Source organism: Mustela lutreola, chromosome 5 (genome assembly GCF_030435805.1).
Source record: "Mustela lutreola isolate mMusLut2 chromosome 5, mMusLut2.pri, whole genome shotgun sequence".
In the NCBI taxonomy this organism is placed as follows: Eukaryota; Metazoa; Chordata; class Mammalia; order Carnivora; family Mustelidae; genus Mustela; species Mustela lutreola.
Genome location: NC_081294.1, coordinates 83459610 through 83476934, shown reverse-complemented (window position 1 = coordinate 83476934; position 17325 = coordinate 83459610). Strand labels below are relative to the sequence as shown.

General features: G+C 35.8%; 1 protein-coding gene across 5 annotated transcripts in view; it reads right to left on the bottom strand.

The window, feature by feature from the left end:
• The window catches only part of RBM27 (RNA binding motif protein 27), an 81191-nt gene that overhangs the window by 13119 nt on the left and 50747 nt on the right, over positions 1-17325 (bottom strand). For 4 of the 5 annotated variants that reach the window (XM_059174954.1, XM_059174958.1, XM_059174955.1 and 1 more), the window contains 6 exons: positions 16355-16495; positions 10225-10344; positions 9226-9300; positions 8919-9083; positions 7374-7478; positions 7061-7252 (listed from right to left, as the gene is read on the bottom strand). In XM_059174954.1, the coding sequence (XP_059030937.1) occupies positions 7061-7252; positions 7374-7478; positions 8919-9083; positions 9226-9300; positions 10225-10344; positions 16355-16495 (798 nt within the window). The remainder of the gene's footprint in view (positions 1-7060; positions 7253-7373; positions 7479-8918; positions 9084-9225; positions 9301-10224; positions 10345-16354; positions 16496-17325) is intronic. The other variant, XM_059174957.1, reaches the window with a different exon arrangement.

Below are 17325 nucleotides of genomic sequence, written 5' to 3'. Positions count from 1 at the left end.
CTCAGCGGGGAACCTGCTTCCCTCCTCCTCTCTCTCTGCCTGCCTCTCTGCCCGCTTGTGATCTCTCTCTCTGTCAAATAAATAAATAAAATCTTAAAAAAAAAAATACAACTATCCTACAATCCAGCAACTGTAACTCTGGATACTTCCCCAAAGACTACAAAGACACTAATTCAAAGGGATACAAGTACTTTGATACAGCAGCATTATTTAATAACAGCCAAATTATAGAAATAGTCCAAGTGTCCACCGACCAATGAATGTATAAAGATGTGCTGTATATACACACAGACACACAGACAATGAAGTATTACTCAGTTATAAAAAAGAATGAAATCCCCGGTGATTCACAGACCTGTACTGCTGGGGCTAATAATACATTATATGTTAATAAATAAATAAAAAAAAATAAATTTAAAAAATAAAAAAGAATGAAATCTTGCCATTTGCAGTGACATGGGTAGAACTAGAGAGTATTGTGCTGAGCAAAGTAAGTCAGATTAAGACAAATACCGTATGACTTCACTCATATGTGGAACTGAAGAAACAAAACAAATGAGCAAAGGGAAAAAAAAAAGAGAGAAAGAGGTAAACCAAGAGATAGACTCATTAACTGTAGAGAACAAACTGATGGTTATCAGATGGGAGGTGGGTGGATGGGTGAAGTAGGTGATGGGGATTAAGGAGTGCAATTGTCTTTATGAGCACTGGGTAATGTATGGAAGTGCTGAATCACCATACTGTACACCAGAAACTAATATTACACTGTATGTTAACAAATCTAAATAAAACTGTAGGAAAAAAAAGACATTGACTTAGTTGTCTAAACCAACTACCTAACCTCTTTCCATTCTAACTGATCTTGATTTTTATCATTGACCAACTGTCATATGGAACCATGACTGATTTAATTCAATCATGTTAACAGTTTCCTCAACAGGGATTAGCTTACAAATGGGTAAGTGACAATTCTGGCTAAGACACATGAGGGCACGAGTGCTCAGAGAGTGGTGCATGTCAGGAGTCAGGTGGGCATGGAAGGTAAGGGTTGAGGCAGGGATATTTTTTTAGAAGGTTATCTCATGATTTTTAAGAATGTCATAAGAAAGGTACTATTCTTTTCTGCCTTTGGACATCCTTTTTAGAGGCCATGAATTTTGTGGTTGTTGTAGACATCCTGGTGTCACACCATGAAGAAAAGGCCTAAGAAAAAAAGCCAACATACTAGGATACTAGAAGAGAAATACGAAAAGAAGTTGTGTGCCTGAGTTTCTGAATAAAGTAAACCTAAAACCTCCATACTGCTAGATTTCTTGAAAAGAAAGAAAGTAAATGTTCATATTTCCCAAATTATTCATGTTTTACTTGCAGCCAAACACAACCTGACATGCATGTATTACTTTCATAATTAGAAAGAAAAAAAAATCAAGTTTTACCCTGTATCACTGAGTGACACAAGCTAAAACATACTACAACAGTTCAAAAATCTTGTAACTAACTGATGGATATTACTTGAAAATGCTTAAGTGCAGTTCAAGTATTCCAAACATATAGTTTAAGTAACTCTTCTGTTGAAACTTGCCAAACTTCTCTTTAATCAGGGGCAAAGGAATGTACCTTAGCTCTTGTCCTGTCTGTGCCCTCAAGCAAGACTCTATGATTTAAAATTATCATCTTCTGACCTAAAGTTTAATATTAAAATACTTAGAGGGAATTCTTCATAAAGGTCTTTAGTCCTCAGTTCTCTGTCAAATGAAAGATACATAAATAAGGACTCTTTTTTTAAAAGTTCTTTCCAAACTCACTGATTTTACCTTAAAAATACATAAAATTCTCTTTATATGCTACATAATACTATTTTATATTTTTAAACTTAAATACTTAATATAAAAATTAATATGGGGGTGCCTGGGTGGCTCAGTGGGTTAAGTCTCTGCCTTTGGCTCAGGCCATTATCTTGGGGTTCTGAGATCAAGCCCCGCATCGGGCTCTCTGCTCAGTGGGGAGCCTGCTTAGCCCACTCCCTCTGCCTGCTCCTCTGTCTACTTGTGATCTCTCTCTCTCTGCCAAATAAATAAATAAAATCTTAAAATAAATAAATAAATAAATAAATAAATAAAAATATGGTGATATATACCGTGTCTCAGTAAACTAGAGTCATCAGGCCAAATATGGTCCAGCAACTTATGTTTGATGGCCTGTGAGCTAAGAATGGTTTTTATGTTTTTAAAAGGTTATAAGATTGAAAAAGAAGAGAGATTCCTGGGTGGTTCAGTAAGTTAAGTGTCTGCTTTCTGCTCAGGTTATGATCTCAGGGTCCTGGAATTGAGCCCAGCATCAGGCACCCTGCTCAGCGGGGAGTCTGCTTCTCCCTCTCCCTCGGCCCCTACCCTACGTGTGCTCTCTCAAATAAATAAATAAAAATCTTAAAACACAAAACAAAACAAAACACTGGGGTGCCTGGATGGCTCAGATGGTTAAGTGTCTGCCTTCAGCTCAGGTTGTGATCCCAGGGTCTTGGGATCAAGCTGTGCATTAGGCTCCCTGCTTGTGCTCTGCTGCTCCCCCTGCTTGTGCTCTCTCCCTCTCTCTGTTAAATAAATAAATGAAATCTCTCTAAGAAAAAAAAAAAAAAAAAAACAAGAAACTTAAAAAGAAAAGGAACGCCACCTGGCTGGCTCAGGTGAAGAGCATGCGACTCTTGATCTCAGAGTCCTGAGTTTGAGCCCCATATTGGGTGCAGAGATTACTTAAATAAAAAAAAATTTTAATTAAAAAAAGAAAAGAAAAGAGAGAGAGAAGGAGCAGATAAAGGAAGAGGCAAAAGAAAACCTGAGAGAGACTGTATATAGCCAACAAAAACCTAAAGGTCCTTTCCAGAGAAAGTCTGCTGACCTCTGATATAGGCTATTAAAATATTTATATGTGGGGCACCTGGGTGGCTCAGTTGGTTAACCATCTGACTCCTGGTTTCAGCTTAAGTCACGATCTACTGATCATGGGATCGTCATGGGATCAAGCCCCAAGATGGACTCTCTACTTAGTGAGGAATCTGCTTCAGATTCTCCTTCTCTCCCTCTCTGTCCTCCATGCACACGCATGCTTGCACTCGCTCTCATAAATTCTTTAAAATATTTATATATAACATGCTTAATGTTATATATAGTTCTCATTATATATTAAATAGATTATGTATTTTAAATATGTATATACTTTAATTTATACTTCTTTTTAAAAAATATAAGCAGCTGGGATCTAAGAGCCCAATATTAATACATCTCCTCTAATTTGGTTTTAAAATAAACAGTATAGGGGCGCCTGGGTGGCTCAGTGTGTTAAGCCTCTGCCTTCGGCTCAGGTCATGATCCCAGGGCGCTGGGATCGAGCCCCGCATCAGGCTCTCTGCTCAGCAAGGAGCCTGCTTCCTCCTCTCTCTCTCTGCCTGCCTCTCTGCCTACTTGTGATCTCTGTCAAATAAATAAATAAAATCTTTAAAAAAAAATACTAATATGGGGGTGACCGGGTGGCTCAGTCAATTAAGCATATGCCTTCAGCTCAGGTCATGATCTCAGGGTCCTGGGATCAAGCCCTGTGACTAGCTAGCTCCCTGGTCAGCGGGGAGTCTCTTTCTCACCCTCTGCCCTCACTTATGTGCAGTCTCTCTGCCTCAAATGAATAAATAAAATCTTTTAAGAAAACAACAACACTAATATTTCACCCTAAACATGAATGTGATATTAAGAAGTATGATTTAAAAAGTAATATATGTTCATTTGGAAAGCAAAGAAAATAGGTCCTCAGAAAGAAAACAATGAAAAACCAACTTGAATTCTGCCAACCTAGAAATATAAATTTAATGGACTTTCATTCCAAGTTTATGGATAATCTTGTATCCCACTTTTTTTTAACCTAAAAGTCAATCCTGAGAATTTTCTCGTAGCATTACTCTTTAAAAACAAGTTTTCAAAAAAACAAAGCAAAACAAAACAAAACAAAAAAACAAGTTTTCAATAGCAGTAAAATGCCACTGAGAATTTAGATTGCTCCCTTTTCACTATTACAAGGGGTGCTATACTAAGCATCCTTACAGCTCTTATTTGTATACAACCATAATTACCTTATGATAAATTCTTAGAAGCAGATTACTGGATAAAAGAATAAACTAAAGGATTCCAGAATTAGGTCCTCATACTGCAAAAAAGAGCTTCACTGAATCCATCCACCATCTTTTCATACAGGTATGGTTCATCCATGATCCTTTCACAATTATTAAGGACAATAAAAGAATACTGAAAATATCCATTTTACCTTAGCCTTGGTGGGATATAAAATACCTCAAAGAAGTTTACTATATCTATTTACAATACCGTCTAGGCATATATATTTCTGTAGTTCCTTCAAAGAAAACATACTCCACTGCCCAATTATCCATTACTAGGGTATGTTTCTAGCACTCAAGACTGTCTAGTAGCATCCTATTAAAACAAACAAACAACAAAACACCATCAAAACTGATGGCAAGGGGCGCCTGGGTGGCTCAGAGGGTTAAGCCTCTGCCTTCGGCTCAGGTCATGATCCCAGGGTCCTGGGATCGAGTCCCGCATCGGGCTCTCTGCTCAGCAGCGAGCCTGCTTCCTCCTCTCTCTCTCTCTGCCTGCCTGTGATCTCTGTCTGTCAAATAAATAAATAAAATCTTTAAAAAAATAATAATAAAATAAAAAATAAAAACTGATGCCAAGGGCGCCTGGGTGGCATAGTCATTAACGGCTGCCTTCAGCTCAAGTCATGATCCCAGGGTCCTAGGATCGAGACTCACATCCGGCTCCCTGCTCAGCAGGAAGCCTGCTTCTCCCTCTCCCCATGCTTGTGTTCTCTCTGCCAAATAAATAAATCTTTAAAAAACAAAACAAAAAAACAACCCCCCCCCCCCAAAATGTGATGGCAATGTCTCCTTCTCAAAGTTACCTCATCTGCACTGCTTTGTTTGTTCCTTCCCCAAATGCTGGGACATGCCCCTTTTCACAAACTAAATGCCATCATTTCAGACTTATCAAATATATGTATACATGAAAATTGGTTATCAAATGCTCTAGAATGACCCTACTTATGAGAAGGAAAGAGATACATGTGAACATGAGTTCTGGGCTAAACCTTACACATCTATCTACATAGTCTCCAGAGACCCTCAAGATACAACACACAGCCTCCTACCTAACAAAGATAACCTGTTTTTGTAACTAGAACGCTCTGCAAATTCAAATTTAAAACAATTCTGCTTTGCTTCAGTACTGCCACACCAGAGCTCATAATGGGTTTAAATGCCCAACATATTTGGCAAAAAGATAATAATTTTATATACTCAACATCAAAAGACAAAAATCACATTCTCCCAGCTCCCCAAGAATACCCTGCACATGGGTAGCTCTCCTCTCTGTATTTTACTCCTCAAGTAGTCACTTTAAAGCTAGTCTCTCAGTTTACAAAAAAAAAAAGAAAAAAAAATATAGATATTGGTCAAACTGGTGAAAGAAACCGGCTCAAGAATGAACAGAATGGGGAACCTGGGTGGCTCAGTGGGTTAAGCCTCTGCCTTAGGGTCAGGTCATGATATCAGGGTCCTGGGATCGAGCCCCGCCTGCTTCCTGCCCCGACCGCCTGTCTCTCTGCCTACTTGTGATATCTCTCTCAGTCAAATAAATAAATAAAAATCTTAAAAATGAACAGAATGCAGCCAACATAGCTCTCAAATCTGGACACTTTAACAAGCTACTATTCTTCAAACGTCAGGATGAGAAAAGATTAAAGGGCATCATACTAATAAGAAACGGTGTGTGAGGTCTTGCTGTTTAAGACTTCCTTCACCATCTTGAACACATAATAGGACTGAAAATGGGGGCAGCCCTTAGTCAGCTTAGAGTCCAACTCTACAGATTTCAGCTCACGTCATGATCTCAGGGTCCTGGGATCAATCCCTGCATGGAGCAGGGCACTGGGCACAGAGTCTGCTTGAGATTCTTTCTTCCCCTCTGTCCTTCCCCACAATTCATGCTCACTTGCTCACTCTCTAAATAAATAAATAAACGGGACTGAAAATGTTTTCTCTCAAAAAAGCTGTTTGAGGAGCAGGGATTCCAGATTTTAAGTCAACTGTGTGTATTTTTATCTTGGTTCTACCACTTACTAACTGCATGATCTTGGCTGGTTTACTCTCAAGTTTTATTTATTTATTTATTTATTTATTTATTGTTTTGGTTTTTTTTAAGATTTTATCGATTTTTTTTTTGACAGAGAGACACACAGAGAGAGAGAACACAAGCAGGGGGACAGAGGTGGGAGAAGCAGGCTTCCCAATGAGCAGCGAGCCTGACGCCAGGCTGGATCCTAGGACCCTAGGATCATGACCTGAACCGAAGGCACACGCTTAACAACTGGGCCACCCAGCCACCCCTACTCTTAAGTTTTAAACTTTCATTTTCTCATCTGTACACACAGAATTTCACATGCACTTTATACAGTTACTTAAGATTAAATAAAATCATATATGAAAATGCTCTAACACAAGTAACACTCAGTATTTATTAAATGAATGAGTGGAAAGAGAATACTCAGTTAAAGTAGCAAATTAAACACAGTCACCTGTAATAAATCTCTGTATACATGTTTATCTAAAAGTGTTTGCCACTATATACAAAATATAGCGATACATGTTTCTTATTCTAATAAATTCCTCCTTTGAATTCTGCCTTCATCCCAAGCTATTTTCACTTATTGACTATAAACACCTGCTAAACCATGTAACAACCATAAAAAAAAAAAAAAAATCAAATATTTGCTTGGGAACAACCTGTCAGTACAAACACATTTATGGGGAGTATTATGGAATTACAAAGCATGAGCTGCTTCTTGACCTTTAAATATATTAATAAGAATTTGCTAATACCCATTTTTTTACAACTTGATTTTCGAATCTATAAAACACTTGACATTTATACAGAAGGCAGCAAGAAAATGCTGAATACAGTGTTTTTAGAGTTGGCATCTGCCTACTTTAAAAACTTACTGAGAAATGCTGAAGTAATTCATCTTTTTCCTCCTCAATGAATCCCCCAACTGACAGTGCTTTAGGGCGATGATCCACCACCATGTGATTCAGTGAGCCCCTTCCTCTTCCTCCACGGCCTCTGCCTCTTCCTCGACCTTGAGAGGACATGGTCTTTCCTCGACCCACAGGTAAAATACCTAATCGTGCAGCCTGAATAACAATAAAAGGTAGAATATAATACACATTGTCAGACTGAACCTTGGAAAACAGAGGAAGAAAAAAGTATTATCTGAGGTGTTAACCATAGTGGGTAACTCCTCTTAAATCTCACCTCAACCTGTAACTGACTGAGTTTTTTCCGTAACTCTGTTGTGTCTTCACCTGAGGATAGCCTCTTGTGAAGGTCCAGTTCAGTATCTAATAGTTCTTTCTGAGCCTTTGGAAAAATTAAGAGTAAAAATGTATTTGTTTAAAAAAATGTTAGATAACATCTAAGACCTTATTCAGAATATTATACTTACAGGATGACACATCTCTTTTGGCAAAATGAGAATAAGAGGATGCAATAAACCTGAGTGTTTTAGGGAAGGTTAACTGTACAAAAACACACAGAGAGTATACTGATACCAATAAAAAATAATAAGCAGTATTATTGCTTAAGATGGCCTAAGATTCAGACCTTGGAAACAGTCAGCTGAGAATAATTTTCTGATAGTAAAGAGTCATGAATGAAACACAGGCAAAATAGATTACACAGCAAATACTCATTAATGATACAAACATAAATAATAGCTACATAATGCTTTCAGATTTGAACCCTACAACTATCGTCATTCTCTTTTTGGTATGAGGGACAAACTGTCTGTCTTTAGATGGAGTGACTGTGAGAGAATTTCTTACCCCCTACATATACTCTCTAATTTTTTAAATGTGTATATGTTCCTTCTATAATTGGGGGACATTTCAATAAAAGTATTTTATTGTATTTTTTTCAAAACAATGTTGATGAAATAACTTTTTATCTTCCAGTAATAAAGAGTCACAATTTCAAATCCATTATAATACGGTACATAAAAATTTGCATTCTAAATATCTGGTAAATTTTTTATTCCAAGTTCCTAAAGGTCCAGAAATGAATCTATACCACCACTCAGGGATGTGGTATAATGGAACCACTGTGTACAGCAAGTATTCTCCTAAGGTAAGGAAACAAATGGCAATTAACAAAGTAAGACTTACATGGATCTAGAACTTCTGATTAATCTTTTCAACAGAATACCACATTTTTACCCATATAAAGCTGATGATACCTTTTGAATATTAAAAGAGATAGTTCCATTATACTATAATATTAGAAAAACAATTCATGTAACAGGAAAACACACTTTTTTCTTGCCATCACTCTAGCAATTTCATCTTCAGAAAAGGGAGCCAAAAATCCAGTTAAAAAACACATCTTTGGGGCGCCTGGGTGGCTCAGTGGGTTAAAGCCTCTGCCTTCGGCTCGGGTCATGGTCCCATGGTCCTGGGATTGAGCCCCACGTTGAGCTCTCTGCTCGGCAGGGAGCCTGTTTCCTCCTCTCTCTCTGCCTGCCTCTCTGCCTACTTGTGATCTCTGTCTGTCGGATAAATAAATAAAATCTTTAAAAAAAAAAAAAACAAACAACAAAAAACCCCCACATCTTTAAAGAGGGTATTAGCACCTCTTTCAAAGAGAGTACACAGAATATATAGAAACATTAAAAAAAACCCTGTCATTCTAATTGTCTCCCCATTAGACTATTAGCTACCTAAGGCTTCCAGTGTATTTTCAAAGAGCAAAGCATGTAACAGATGTTCAACAGTACTATGCTGAATGGAAAATACAAATAGATACCTCTGTTTTTGTCTTTACTTTAGATGGTGTGGAGACTGCAGAAGATGTTTTTAATTCATCTTTCAACTGTGAGATCTTTTCACCAAGCTCTTTCAAAGTCTTCATTATATTTGCTCTCTCTTCTGGTTTCATGTTTTTGTTCTTTTCTAGCTTAGATATTAGCATCTATAAAATAAGCAGAAAAAAGTAAAACTATGCTTAGTAAATTTTAATATAAATAACGCTTATAAACTTTACTATGAGGGATATCTCTGTAAAATCAATTATATCCATCAATTCCAGCAGGCAAATAATGAGCTCATCTCACCTTCTGGCATTCTATTTGTTTTTCTAGCACTTCTTGCCTCTTTTTCCTCATGTCTTGTTGCAGCTTCAATGCTTCCTATAAGAAAAGATTAAAAGAATCAGTAATGGATAACAAAATTTGCCAACATTTGCATATATCTGATAAAAGATCAACTCAATTCTTCCAGGTCATCCCTATGCTGTTCAAGAAAAATTTTGCTCCTAATCAAAAAACAGCTGAAACCAGAAATGAAACCTTTAAATATATTTTCTGTATGAGAGTTTATATTTATAACTGTACTTGAAAAAATATTTAAAATGCCAAACACTGTATCTATGACATTTACATTCACTTGAATAATGTAAATGTATTTATGAAGAAAAATAAGATTTGTTTTCGTTTGCCAATGTAAAAAGCCAATCTTTATTTTCCAAGTTTAATGTTTAAAAAATGTGAGATGAAGCTAGAGGACAGAAATCATAGCAAATTCTATGGATCTCTGCCAGGAAAAAATTGCCTCTCACCCCTCTCTATTAATCAAATCTCCAATTATACTGGGATAATACATATAAATATCTATTTGAAAAACTCATACGAGTTTAAAATCTAAAAAGATAATGCAACTCAGAACTGAGTCATATGAGTAACAACGACATAGATGTTTTACTTTATGTGAAATATTTTCTAACTTACAAATCAAGAGAGGAATTAAAAGAGGAAATAATGAAATAAAACTGCTTCTTTACCTTGGAGGAAAAAAACAAAACAGGACAACTCAGTGTTCTTTATTTCTATATGCAAAGAATTCTTTCCTTGTGATTCATGTAGCCAGTGAAAGGCAACAGCAAAATATTTTTTTGTCTCTTCTTTTTTTCAAATATACACTACATCCAGAAGCAGCTAAATAAACATTTTAATGTAGTTTCATAACAACATGAGCTATTCAAATGTGTTAACATAATCACTTAGGAATTCAACGGGTCATTTCCTCTTTAAGGAAATTAGAATCAAGGCTGTTACCTGCTTCTTTTTAAGAACTTCTTGAACATCATGAGATTTAGACCCTGAACAAAGTTTTGAAGGTGTCTTTAAGTTTGAGGAGCTGTAAATCATTTTTGGATGGCCTGGAGCTGAAAATATCTATGAAACACAAATATAATTAAATTAAATTTTAGAAATGCTTTCAAGTAATTTTTTAGAAAGTCTGCATGTATTTTTTTTTTTTTCAGGAGTTAAAACTTTTTTTACATTTAAAAACTTCACTTATGAGATTTTTATGTATACATAAATTCAACTGTCACTCAAATATAAAAACAAAAATTAATTTTAGCAATAACGTTTTTTGGGATACAATCACATTATTCCTCTTCTCCTTACATTTTTTTAATTGAAAGAAAAAGAACTGCAGCCCCTTATTATCTAGGAGCTGGCCAACTATTCTGGGTGAGGCCTTACTGTCCTGTTAAACAAAAACAATTTCACAGAGTATCAACCTCCAACAAGGCCATTCTTGAGACCAGGATGGGTCAAGACAAAAACAAGACCACTCCACAATCATGATTGAACCGACACAAAAAAGAGGAATACTAACTAAACAATAAAAACAAATAAAGATCTATCTCACCTAACAGGAATGACTGCAGCTTCTTTACCAATTACAGCTTTAGCATCATTCTAGTTTTCCCTCCTTCTAGGTTAAGACTAACTGAGACATCCTCCAAATCACCTAACACAAGATTAAAGTACTTTGTAAACATAATCTTATTGTATTTAATAAAATGCTACATGAATTTATAATCAAACATAAGACAAGTAGTTAGTTCACAGATCTGAACAAAGTAGTGGTCATCTCTACTGTGCTAGTTTTGGTATTTAGATTCCTTTCCCCTTCTGAACAGACCACTGTCCAGTTAGTCTTCCCTTAAGGCACAGAACTACATGATATAGTACAATCTTGCTGGTTCAAGTCTTTCCTAACATAGGCTCCTTTTAATTATTATTAATTAAATATATAAGGGACAAAAAATATAATATCAAGAAATTCACAGAAACTTCAATTGTGTAAATATTAAATATTCATAACCATACACAAAACTTCTCTCCATCATACTTCTCTCAAGAGTTAACTGTTGTTATTAACTATTAATTATTTATTATTAATTGAAGGGACAAAGAATATAATATTGAGAAATTCACAGAAACTTCAATTGTGTAAATAATATCATTAACTATTCATAACCATATACAAAACTTCTCTCAATCATACAGTAGTCAACTATCCTCAAAATTAAGCTACTTTAACTATACAAGAGTCTCTGAAGTACAGCAGGAACCCTACGTAGCTGAAATTCATGTTCTTATTTATTAAAATAAAAATGGCAGCACCTTCAATTTATTAAGCACTGTAGTACATATTAAACACTCCCCTTCCATGCTTTACTAACACGAAACTTTTCAACTTCCATAGCAACTCAATTTATTGAAAAGGAAACCAATGTTCCCAAGTTATCTAATACACCAGTAAGAGGCAGGTCAAGTCAATCAGGGCTGTCTGACTTCCAAATGTATAACTGTCTTTGTTTTGGTATCTTTTTATAATGGAATTTTTAAAACAAAAGAGTTATATTACCAATTTGATGTATCCATCATTAAGCACCACCAATTATTAGGACATAAAATACATTAGTTTCCCCTTATTCACAGTTGGGCTTTCCATGCTTTCAGTTACGTGAGGTCAACTGTAGTCTGGAAACAGATGACCCTCTGACTCATCAGAAGGTCATCAGTAGTCTAACACTACGTCACAATGCCTGTATCATTCACCTCACTTTACCTCAACATATAGGCATTTTATCACCTCACACCATCACATGAACAAGTACTAATATAGTACAATATTTTGAGAGCAACCTCTCTTTTATTAAAGTATATTGTTATAATTGTTCCACCTTATTATCGTTGTTATTCATTTCATTGTGCCTAATTTATATATTAAACTTTATTATGGGTAGAGATATACAGAAAAAATATTAGGATTTGGTACTTTCTATGGTGTCAGGCATCCACTGGGTGTCTTAGAAAGTATCCCCTGCAGGTAAGGGGAGACCATTATAATCCTGTTTTACTTAAATCCCCAACTCCACATTCATACCGAAACACTGCATTGTTTTATCTGTAAATATTTCAGTTGTATCATTAAAAAATACGGACCTCTTTTTTAAACATAACCACAATACCATCATCACACTTAAAAAACAGTAACTCCTTAATATGATTAGATATTCACATCCTAAGATTATATTATAATTTTCTAAACATTTTTTCCCATTAAGGTCCATCTACTGACACTGGTTATATCTCTTAAGTCTCCTGTAAAACTGTTTCATTTCCCATCTCTTTTTCTTGCAAATTGTTAAAGAAAACACGTCACTCATCCTGCAGTATTCACCACAGAATTACTATGATACTCTGGTTAAGACATTCCGCTATCCTATGAATGTCCTTTAAATCAGTGAGGAACAGATCTACAGCCTTTACGACAATTTCTCATTCTCTGACAGGATTCTAGAAATCTCTCACAACTTCATTTTCTGGATGGATAAAATATTCTAGGATCATCTAGAATACTGTTAGCCCTAGATCTGGGGATAGCCATTTCTTCAAGAACCCCTGGTTCTAAGTGCTTGGGAGGGGGCAGGGGGTCATTAATACCCTTGGAAAGATTATTATTTCCAGATCTTTTCAGTGAGCAGAATTAAGCAATGTTCTAGAGTTTTTTTATTGCTTGTTTTTTAAGATAAAACAGTATCTGATTTTGTAACAATACAGTTGATCCTTGAATAACTCAGGAGTTTATAAGGGGTGCTGATGCCCCACCCCACAGCCAAAAATCCATATATTTAACTTCTGACTCCCCCCAAAACTTAATAGCCTACTGTGGACCAGAAGGCTTATTGATAACATGAACAATTAACACATACTTTGTATGTTACATACTGTATTCTTACGATAATAAATTACAGAAAACATTTAGAAAATTCTAAGAGAAAATACATTTACAGTCTTTACTGTAATTATTTTAAAAATTCATATTTAAAAGAGCCCAGACGTCCATCAATAGATGAACGGATAAAGATGTGGGGGGAGTGTGTGTCTGTGTGTGTGTATATACACTCAGCCATCAAAAAGAATGAAATCTTATGGGACACCTGGGTGGTTCAGTTGGCTAAGCATTTGCCTTTGGCTTAGGCATGATCTCAGGGTCCTGGGATTGAGCCACCCATAGGTTTCCTTAATCGGCAGGGAACCTACATCTTCCTCTCCTCCCTGCTCGTGTTCTCCCTCTCTCTCAAATAATAAATAAAATCTTCAAATAAAATAAAATAAACTTATCTGAATAAATTTAAAAACATAACCGTGTACCAGAAAAGAATTCTTTAAAAAAAAAAAAAAGAAAAAAAAGAATGAAATCTTGTCATTTGAAACAATGGGAACTACAATGCATTATGCTAAGCAAAATATAAGTTAGGTAAAGATAAATGCCATATGATTTTACTCATATGTGAACATAAGGGAAGTGAACGAAAAATAAAACATTATAAAAATGAAGAAGGAGATAAATCATCTGGGTGCCTCAGTGGGTTTAGCCTCTGCCTTTGGCTCAGGTCATGATCCCAGACTGAGCCTGGGATTGAGCCCCGCATCAGGCTCTCTGCTCAGCAAGGAGCCTGCTTCCCTCTCTCTCTGCCTGCCTCTCTGCCTATTTGTGATCTCTCTCTGTCAAATAAATAAATAAGATAAAATAAAAAAACAAGGGAGAGACTCTTAACTACAGAGAACAAACTGAGGGTGGCTGGAAGGGAGGAAGTAGAAGGGTGGGGCAACAGGGTGATGGGCATTAAGAAGGGCACTTGATATAATGAGCCCTGGTCTTCTATGCAACTAATGAATCACTAAATTCTACCCCAAAATTAATAATAAACTACATGTTAACTAACTTAATTTAAATAAAACCATAAACAGATAGACAAGTATATAGAAAAGTAAATACTAAAGTTCCATGTTCAGGTGGACCTGGCACAATTCAAATCCAAGTTGTTCAAGGATCAACCATAGTTTCAATTCAAAGCAGGACTACAGTGTTTTTACTTAACCTCATCTACCATATACTTCTTTTCAACCACATTAAAAATCTCAGTTGTCAGTGACAATATAATCCATTTGATTTAACCTACAATGCTAACAAACCAGCTTCAGAATACCAACATTGCCAACAACATGACTGTTAAAAAATACTTTGCAGGGGCACCTGGGTGGCTCAGTGGGTTAGGGCTCTGCCTTTGGCTCAGGTCACGATCTCGGGGTCAGGCCCCACATCAGGCTCTCTGCTCAGCGAGGAGCCTGCTTCCCCTCTTTCTCTACTTGCCTCTCTGACTACTTGTGATCTCTGTTTGTCAAATAGATAAACAGTATCTCTAAAAAAAAAAAAATACTTTTTAAAAACTGCTTTTTGTCGGGGGGCCTGGGTGGTACAGTTGGTTAAGTTTCCAGCTCTTGGTTTCAGCTCAAGTTGTGATCTTAGGGTCATGGACAGGCTCTAAGCTCAGTGCACAGTCTGTTTGGCTTTCTCTCTCCCTTTCTCTGTCCATCCCCACAATATGCTCATATACACTCGTGCGTAAGCACGCTCTCTCTCTCTCAAATAAATAAATTTTTTTAATTGCTTTTTGTCCTCAGGGTTTATCTCACTATGAATATATAGTCAAGTAACTGTGTTTTAAAGCCTTTTATGCAAACATCAGTCAATTTGTCTTTTCTTTTTAATTTTTAGAGATGAATTTTTTCATTTTATTTTATAACTGCATTCACCATTTACATGGTTCCAAGACAAATTTCCAAAACCAGACATAGTCAAAGTTGTCTAGTTTCTTCTTTTCTTGTTGTAACCATCAAGATTTAAATTTTAGAAATTAAAAAAATTTTTTTCAAATTAATTTTAGGAATTTTTATTCCTATCAATAAGCAAATATTTATATGTGTTCATTGGACCTACTTGTTTATACTAATAGGGCTGACTATATATGTTTTGTTCCATTTTACTCTTCTTTTTTACCTAGTATATACTGATGATCACCTCATGGTTCATATGAAGATACTTCTCTTTCCATTGTAAAGTTGCACATATGCTAGTCTATGAATGTACAATTACATTTTAAGTAACTAGTCCCCTACTGATGGACATCTGGGTTGTTTCCAGTCTTTTGCTATCATCATAAAGAGCTTACAACTACTAGTCTTGTACATATATTTTTTCATAGTTTGACGAATATACTTTTGGCATACATTCTGAGGGGGAGGATTACTGATTTAGAATAAATGTATACATAATTTTGCCAGACACTGCCAAATTTGCTTTCATGACATTTCCATCGGCATCTAAATATCAGATCTTTTTGGAAATTATCCTAGCTTATTATGTAACTTAAAAATGGATCTAATTTTATCTTTTCTATATGGCTATCCAGTTATCCATGTACCATCAATCAAAAGTCCATATTTTCCCCACTGGCCTAAGATACTGTTTTGACATCTAAAAATTCCTTTTTGCAAGGAATTGTCTTTTATTCTGTTCTCTTAGTCTATCCATGTGCCAGTATCAACTGACTTGGTTATACAGACTTCATAATATTTTTTACTATTTAGTAGGGCTAGCGCTAGTACCTCCTTGTTCTTTTTCAGAATTTTTCAGGCCCTCTTTGAAATAATCACCACTGTGGAAAGTCACCATACAGATATATTCCTAAAGCAAAGAAACTTCTTAAAATATATTCCAAAGTTTGACTTCCGATTACAACAGAATCTTCTTCATTATGTTCTTATTTAAAGAGGAAAAGAAACAGACTAAGAACGACATCTCCCTATTAATAAGTGGTTAAAATCTTCAAATTTCTACTTCACTTTGAGTAGGAAAAAAAATTTAACTGCCCATTTCTAGCATAATCACAGAAATTAGAGAAGTCTACCTGCCACACTCAGGTTAGCTCTCACATTTACCTTGATTGAAGAAACAAGACATTACAAATCTGGATGAAAGTCAATGTCTTAATTTCTCTCTGTCACTAAACAGCTTTAAATAATCTGTAATACGGACCTGGCAATCCTCTCCAGCACCACCTGACTGACTCAATAAGTGTGATGCGTCAGTCTGGTTACCACTTGCATGTCCAAGACGATGCTTAACAGGAACTTTGTTAAGAACATAGGCACCCGATGTCTGCGGTTTACTCATCATCTGCACACAAAATAAGCACATATGTGGTCAAAGTTTTTAAAATGCCAGGAATAATACAAATTCAGGGTGGTGATTACCATGGGGAAGAAAATAAGGAAATGAGAAGGGAGGGTGCTTCAATTACCCGTTAAGTTTTATTTTTTAAGTGGTAGATATAGAAATGACTGCCATTATCCATACTTCTATGGATGTCTGAAAAATGTCATACCAAAATGCATGCATATATGTATATATGCTCATACAGATAAAAATTTCTAATGATTTTTTCCAATGTTCCCTTTCAGGGATTTGGGAGTTTTAACTAATGGTAGCTTTTAACAATAACAGAACTGGGTCTAATAGATCACAAAGGTGACAGTATCACTTTAATACACCATGTGGCCAACATCCAGGGGAAGCACTTGCCTTTGAGCTCTAACATGAAGAGGGAGAGAGACAAAAGAAATCCAGGTTTAGGTGCAAATAAAAAGGATGATGAATGAAGACTATGTATGATAAGAATTCCTTTTTAAAAATCTGAATGCATTTAACTGAAACAAGAGAACACTAGGAAAAGGTTTATCATTATCATCAATATTGGAATGGCTCTACTGCACAGTAGTTTGTTCTTTCCTTCCTTCATCTAGTCATTCAAGTCTATCAAACAGCGCCAGGCCTTGTTTTAGGCATGCAAGACAGAATGAGTAAAACAGACAAAAATCCCCATTTTCTTGGAGTTTACGTTTCAGTTCTAGAAAGTTTTAAGGGCATTTTAAAAGAGTTTTCTAAATGGAAAAATTAAGACAGAAGAGTGGGTATAAGGATGACTGATTCTAACACAAAACAAAGCA